At 34.1% G+C, this 8355-nt stretch overlaps 1 protein-coding gene across 2 annotated transcripts in view; it reads left to right on the forward strand.

Moving 5' to 3' along the window:
- Positions 1-8035, forward strand: part of LOC143204963 (kielin/chordin-like protein) — a 42123-nt gene extending 34088 nt beyond the window's left edge. For both annotated transcript variants that reach the window (XM_076417919.1, XM_076417921.1), the window contains exons 4-6: positions 1892-2079; positions 6804-6985; positions 7589-8035. In XM_076417919.1, coding sequence (XP_076274034.1) covers positions 1892-2079; positions 6804-6985; positions 7589-7705 — 487 coding nt within the window. In that variant the 3' untranslated portion in view covers positions 7706-8035. The remainder of the gene's footprint in view (positions 1-1891; positions 2080-6803; positions 6986-7588) is intronic.
- Positions 8036-8355: the final 320 nt, after the last annotated feature.

The following is an 8355-nucleotide window of genomic DNA, read 5'->3' on the forward strand; positions in this document are numbered from 1 at the left end:
ATGGAGCTAGGTTTTATATGAAACGTTCTATGGGCTGTTACCTTTTAAGTGCGCTAAAGTATGGCTTGATTGAATAACCATCAATATAAGAATAACAGACAGATGAAAAAATAATGTGTTGGAGAATAATATTTTCGTTTTTATTCACGGCTTTCAAGGCGAATGTGAATATAGGCCCTTTCCATAGGTTTTATCTGTTCTGGTAAAACCCTAATTGCGTCATTTTAAACATAATTACCAAAAATAGTCGAACTAACGGTCTGACGAAGTTCGAGCAACTAATCTGTTAAATTAAATAAAACCGAAATTACTTCCCTCAACATTATAAGATCTATGAAACCAAATAATTGAGTTTTTCTTATTGAACTAAGAGTGTATCCTAGTAGCTGCGAAGAACTTGAGTCCAATTTTTTTAACACATATAATAATAATTGTATATATATTACTAGCGACCCGCCCCGGCTTCGCACGGGTGCAATGCTGATACTAAATTAAATACACTACAGAAAAAATATGAACGTTGTATATAAAAACATAGCGGCCCGCTCCGACTTTGCACGGGCATAAAATATATATGCCTATGTCACTCAATGAAAACATGATTAGAATCGATCCAGTATTTTTGGTTCATTCATTACTGCCCTTGGCCTGCACGCATTAAATTTGGAGTAAAACAATTCCTCTTCCCCTATACTTACTATGAAGATTTCCTGCTATCTTTGGAATATCTAAATTCATACAATTTTTATTACATTACACATTTTTAAACGCAAATTTTAAATTTGTAATATCTCCGAAAATATTTGTTTAATTTACATGCTGTAAGGAACCATATTGATCTATATTAATTGCACACTGTATTTAAGGTACTTAATTCGATAAGGATTAATGCCGTATTGCTTAAAATAGCTTCGTAAATAAGCCATTTTCTCACGTAAAAAGTAAACAATAAAAATGGTTAATGTGGGTTATCCCTAAAAGATAAACATATACCATCGCGGACTTTTTTGTAGACCTTTTTATGGTGTACAATACTGTAGTACATTAATTTGATCTAACTCGTAGGGTTAGGCAGCGTTTTTGCTAATTGCTAAATAAGCCTAAAAAAATAGGTTAATTTACAACATCACATAATACTTTTTACGTGAGAAAATGGCTTATTTACGAAGCTATTTTAAGCAATACGGCGTTAATCCTTATCGAATTAAGTACCTTAAATACAGTGTGCAATTAATATATATCAATATGGTTCCTTACAGCATGTAAATTAAACAAATATTTTCGGAGATATTACAAATTTAAAATTTACGTTTAAAAATGTGTAATGTAATAAAAATTGTATGAATTTAGATATTCCAAAGATAGCAGGAAATCTTCATAATAAGTATAGGGGAAGAGGAATTGTTTTACTCCAAATTTAATGCGTGCAGGCCAAGGACAGTAATGAATGAACCAAAAATACTGGATCGATTTTAATCATGTTTTCATTGAGTGACATAGGCATATATATTTTATGCCCGTGCAAAGTCGGAGCGGGCCGCTATGTTTTTATATACAACGTTCATATTTTTTCTGTAGTGTATTTAATTTAGTATCAGCATTGCACCCGTGCGAAGCTGGGGCGGGTCGCTAGTGTTATATAAAAATAGCAATTAATATATTAAAACACGATAAAACATTTGTTTCGACTGTTTCAGGACTATCTACTGTTTCGACTGTTTTCATTCGATAGTTCCCAACTCTAGTAAATAGTAGCAAAATCAGTCGGACCGAAAATAGCGACTGAAACAGTCGATATAAAAAGTAGTCAATTACTAAACAGTTGATAGTTTCCAACACTAACATATACTGTTCAATATCACCCGCTAAATGTTTTATTTGAATCTTTCAGACAGCAGAAAAACAACTTAGGCACGCTGATCTCTATCAATTCGCCGGGCAGACTGACGCCCTGGTTTCAGCTTACTTCCAATTTGAAAACTGGCATTTTAACGTTGAAATACCGCCTCCAGAATTCGACCAAATTAAATCAGAAGGATTGGGAATTGCCCAGGCATCACAGGAAAGCACCGCTGGCTGGTAAGTTACGAGCTAATTCGGATCTAACGGGATTAAACGTCAGTTTGGCTGAAGGGTGCCCATTCCGTATTCAATTAGAACAAGGAATCTGACAATTCGGGGGTCTTCCTCTAAAGTTAATTGTCGGGCTCGGTCTCAATTATCGATAAAAATTGAGACATGCGTCCTCTATAAGTTAATCAAAGAAAAATGTACCAAACATTTTATTATTCCTTTATTCAAATCTAGTAAATTTAGAGAAATAAATTTTTTGTACCCGTACCAGCACAATATTATTTAGACGTAAAATTTTAGACCCTTTATAAGGTTTAAACAAAATATTTTACTTAGCGCCTTCACCAAATTCCTTCGCCATTTTATAAAAATTGTATTTCAGCTCTACTCGATACTTTTAAATGTCCACGGTCTACATAATTCAATACGCGTTCAAATATCTGACACGTCGAGCAGCTAAATAAAACAATAGTGTGAGATTTTGTCACGTCATTCATCGTGCGGCGGTCGCATTCGAGCTCGAGTCCCATCTTGCAAAGTCTGGAATCCCATTAAAGGCCGAAACTTTTCGAATTACGCGGCAATGGATAGCGCGCTGTATTTATACATTTTTAAACAAAGATATATCGGGCCGGGCTCCCCTGTTGTCGCTGTTTAATTTTCTGCTCTTTGTTTCGTCGCTTCCGTCGCGAACTGAGACCTCAGCGTAAAAGTTATTCGTTCTGCGCGAGCCGCTGAAGCCGCTCCCGTCACCGGCTCGAGATAATGGGATTATGTATATATTCCCAAGGCGAAAAACCCTGATGTAAATGAAAATATGAAGCCGATATATAATACCCTGAGTATAACCAGCCATATGAGATTCTCATCGCTCCAGTTCAATTAAAGCCTGATTATTCGAGATATTTTATAAATATATGTTATCGTATTTTTATTTAATTAACAGAGGAAATTTTATAAACAACTTAATTTTTCCCGAAAAATACTGAGTTTCTAAACCACATAATTTGCGGGCGCCTTCACCAAACGCATTCGCCATTTTATTATTACAAAAATTAAATACTTAATGCCTTTCCAGCTACGATCTACTATCTAAACAATACTTGTTCAATGAATAATTTTGGGTTTCATCAACTTGTTTACGCTAATATTAACGTGTACACTGGCACTGTGCTCTGCTTTTTCACTAACATCACACAACACCAGCTCAAAAAGCTTAATCCTCTTGTGTTGAGAGGCCTAACTACCTTACATTACTTGATCTTTGTTCACTACTCGGTGTTCATTTCCAAATCTCTGTGGAGGTCACTATTTCTGAAGTTTTACGAATCACTTATGATTCGGGACGGGACGGAATTAATACACCACTTATGGTCTTGGAACAAAAGAGAAACTTTATTTTGATACCTGGTAATTTATACCCACTAGATACAAGTCACAGCGCCCTCTACTAACTTTTCTTCCTCCTTTCTATACTGGCTCTTGTATCGAGACAAGTCATATATTTAACATGAAGTACCACGGGGCCTTAACAGAAGTCCTCAATATCGACAAATTATGTCCAAATTAATCTTATTAGCAATCTGAATAGCAACCCAATTCTGAATACCATATAACCATAAGTGCTTAAGGATTTTGTTGCAGCTCATTACTTCATTGTATGTTGACAAAATAAATTATTTTCTGTATCCTTCCTTACATGAGTCTTTTACTCCAATTTTGCATCACTACATAGTATAAAACAAAGTCGCCTTTTCTGTCCCTATATCCCTATGTGCGCTTAAATCTTTAAAACTACGCAACGGATTTTGATGCGGTTTTTTTCAATAGATAGAGTGATTCAAGAGGAAGGTTTATATGTATAATACATGCATAATATACTAAGGCAACATTGCTAATTTTAGAGGTTTCTAACGTGATGTCGTAAATTAACCTATTTTTTTAGGCTTATTTAGCAATTAGCAAAAACGCTGCCTAACCCTACGAGTTAGATCAAATTAATGTACTACAGTATTGTACACCATAAAAAGGTCTACAAAAAAGTCCGCGATGGTATATGTTTATCTTTTAGGGATAACCCACATTAACCATTTTTATTGTTTACTTTTTACGTAAGAAAATGGCTTATTTACGAAGTTATTTTAAGCAATACGGCATTAATCCTTATCGAATTAAGTACCTTAAATACAGTGTGCAATTAATATAGATCAATATGGTTCCTTACAGCATATAAATTAAACAAATATTTTCGGAGATATTACAAATTTAAAATTTGCGTTTAAAAATGTGTAATGTAATAAAAAGTGTATGAATTTAGATATTCCAAAGATAGCAGGAAATCTTCATAGTAAGTATAGGGGAAGAGGAATTGTTTTACTCCAAATTTAATGCGTGCAGGCCAAGGGCAGTAATGAATGAACCAAAAATACTGGATCGATTTTAATCATGTTTTCATTGAGTATTTTATGCCCGTGCAAAGTCGGAGCGGGCCGCTATGTTTTTATATACAACGTTCATATTTTTCTGTAGTGTATTTAATTTAGTATCAGCATTGCACCCATGCGAAGCCGGGGCGGGTCGCTAGTTGAGTATAATTCCTAAATATTTTAATTTGTCAATATATGGCTCTAGGATATTATGTGTTCTAATGGAAATGTGTTGGTTTTTCTCATATATAAAATTGACATAAACAGATTTAATCTGTTGTTAGTGTAACTACCACTGACGCTTGCTATGTCCTTTCTGCTTCAGCATACAAAGGACTGGTTCAGCATACTATCTAGACATTCCCGTTTTTATTTATTTTAATTCCAAATAGGCATTCCGCATGCTTAGCCCTGAAAGCTCTATCCGAAATGAACAATTAATAATTCTGCAAAATGTCTGGCTATTCCTTTCAAATTAATGTTCCTCATGCCACACTATCCAAATCCCGCATCATATTTGAGAGAACTATTTTTGATGTTTCATTTATAACCATAATGTTATGAATTGAATTTTTGAAGTTCAAATATATTTGAAATTTTATTTAATTATATTTTAATAGTTCAGTGTTTTTCTCTGCAGCCAAATTGCCACGTCGTTGTGCTGGTATCATGCTGTTAACCTCTATTAGTGATGACAGCCTATTAAGTAGATTTTTTTTTATGAAAGATGCCTGTAAGATGAAACTTTTTTCTGTAAATACTTAAAAAGAAATCTAAAGTTTTGTTTTATTAATAATAATACATATATTTTAGTCCCAGATTAATCGACAAGCACGCGTTCGACGTGTTTGTACTTGCTGCAATTTCCCGATAAAAAATTTTACTAAAACTGAGAAAGCGATGAGACTAGAGACGAATTTTCAAACTTAATTAAAACTCTTCTAACTCAATTGCGATTTTCAACAACATCTAGACGCCAGGGAACATTTCCAAAGTCGCTCTATATCATAGAGAATACCCTGGGTATTAACATATTAATTGATTTTAAAAAAATGTAGACAGAAATAATTAAAAATCTCTACAAAAATGTAAATAATTATCAATTATATTTTTAAATAATTTTTTTATATAATTTAATTTTTTTGATTTGATATTAAGGATATACTTGAATAACTTTTATATAATGCGTGGGGGAAAAGTCCCGCTACTATTGACGCAATTTCCGCTGAGTGGTAATAATGAAACAATTATTTTCATTAAATATTATCACTATTTATGCTCGTTCTTATGGCGTATATTTACCCATAATAAAATTTGAACGTCTACACAACACAATGGTTAAAACGAAACTGAACTAAACGTCACGTAAGCAAGATGGTGCGCAATCATTATGGTAGTGGAACTTTTGCCCTATATAACCGTAGAAAAAAAGTAATTTCGATTACGCCTAATGGACAGTTTTGAAATGAAGCCAATAATATAGCGTATTTGAGAGACAACAGACCAACTCAAAAATTAACATTCACGTTCAACGGTAGTTGCGAATGTTTGAGAGCGTTGTTTGATTTAAACGCGTACAAAACTGGTGTGGCGACCGCCACGACCCTTTAGGCCACTTTAGGTTCCAGGGTATAAAAGACCATCACGTCGACGTCTCGCGCTCTTTTCTTATCACCGTCCCCCTGTAACAGTACCACTTCCACAGCGCTACCGTACTTCCTCTACCTTAACCTAATATCCTGTCAATTCTCCCATCGACCACATGTATCAATCGTAAGTTAGAATAAACAACTTTGATTCAACCAGTGTTTTTAGTTCCCGTGCAAATTCTTTCCAAAAATAGTAGTGTGTGTTCTGATAAATAATCGCAGCGGCAGCCACACATTTCGACCGACCGACCGACCCGACGAACATTCCTACACTGGGTTTTCATAATTCTCTAAAATGTCGTTCTCTAAGTAATATAGACACCAACGACAGAATCAAAATTTAAATTTCGAAACCAATCTGAAATAAATTCTGGGACTAAAATAATAATATTAAAACCGTCAGAACAGTTGGCCAGTTCTGTATGAATGAGTTTTTGTATTAAAGTTTTTAATTGAATGAATACTAAAATAGAAACATTCGTGTATCCAACTCCATGAAATTTTAGATGTGCCTTCACTATTCTCCTTCGCCATATTGTTCAAAGAATTATCAATCGTTAACAACTTCCCGAGCATTTATATTTAAAAAAATCTTAACAAACCACATTTTGTAATAAATAACACATTTAATTTTTAATTATCGCTTCATTTCTAGCTTGGATATGGCTGTCACTCTCTATGGACCTGCAGGAAGATCTCATTCGTTTGGACCTAGACTGTAGCCCCAGTAAATTCGAAACTGTTTCATCCAGAAAGGGCGTACATCCAAAATTGGCGATAGCCTCCGACGCCCTAGTTTATTTCAGGCAGGAACCAGGAAGGAAAAAGAAATTCTTGGTAAGATCGTTGAGCAAAGAAAACGCATATTACGTACAATATATAGCAGCGTTCGGAACTATCGACTGAAAACAGTCCAAACAGTCGATAGTGACAAAAATGTCGAAACAGTCGATAGTGACAAAACAGTCTAAACTTAACAAAAAATACACGAATAAAAACTCAATAGTAAATAGTAACAAAATCAGTCGGACCGAAAATAGCGACCGAAACAGTCGATAGTAAAAAGTAGTCAATTACTAAACAGTCGATAGTCGTATTCAGTCGATAGTTCCCAACCCTAATATATAGTATTAAAAAGATTGCTTTTATAGTTTAGTGCCTGGGAGATGGAACCAAAGTTCCTAAGCCACTTGAAAGTTTGATTTTTTGTCGTTAACTAAATGGTTAAAAGTTTAATTCTGAACCTTTACTATAGTATCTTGTGATCAGAAATGAAAATACCTGCTATATCAAGTGTCGGCAGGATTGCTAGTCTCTGTCATGACTTTTTTAATATTATCTTATCAACAAAGCTTATAAAACTAATAGAGAATAAGTAATAATTAATTAAAATTGATTTTACGTAAAAGTATTGATCATTGTCGATCATGTGTTGTATAGGGCTCCATGCAAGTAGCGAAGATTCTACCCTACGTCACCCACGAAAGGTTATGGAATTGTTACGAAATCTCATCCCACCTGGCACCAGAATTCCAAAAACCTATCGTCCAAGAATAGGCTCCATCCCAGAGTTGGAAACAGTAGGAGATATCTTAGCTTAGATATCCACGAAAAGACATGAGACTGGTATGGTTGAGATTATAAAACACGCGCTATTTATTGACGATATAAGTGATAAGAATATCGGGTTTTCTTTGATTATATACTCACCAAACTTATATTGCGTTGTAACTGTTTTGTTTATTGTTTAAATGTCTAAATCGAGTGACTGATTGAGACCTTAAAATGTGTATCCAACGAATAAAATATACAATAATGAATGTTGATTGTGTTACAAATGATAAGGTTTATATTTAAGATATTTCGACAATATATAATAAAAATTTCTTTGAGCTGTTTTATTTCTAAACTTTGTTTTCGATATATTAGACAGTTGCTTGTACAATGTCCAAGTCTCGCTACCATTGACGCAATTTATTTTCAATAAATATTGTCACTATTTCTGCCCGCTCTTGTAGCGTATATTTATTCGTAATAAAATTTAGAGATCTACACAACACAGTGGTTAAAGTGAAACTGAGATGAACGTCACATAACCAAAATGGCGTGAAATCAAAATGGTAGCGAGACTTTTGCAACTCTATATTGGATACAACGATATCTATTGGTAAAAACGTGTATCAGTGTCAAAGTAATCAAGAGTTAAA

The sequence above is a fragment of the Rhynchophorus ferrugineus genome, unplaced genomic scaffold (genome assembly GCF_030347505.1).
Source record: "Rhynchophorus ferrugineus isolate W39M unplaced genomic scaffold, kcgeb_rfMv2 rfM11, whole genome shotgun sequence".
Lineage (NCBI taxonomy): Eukaryota > Metazoa > Arthropoda > Insecta > Coleoptera > Curculionidae > Rhynchophorus > Rhynchophorus ferrugineus.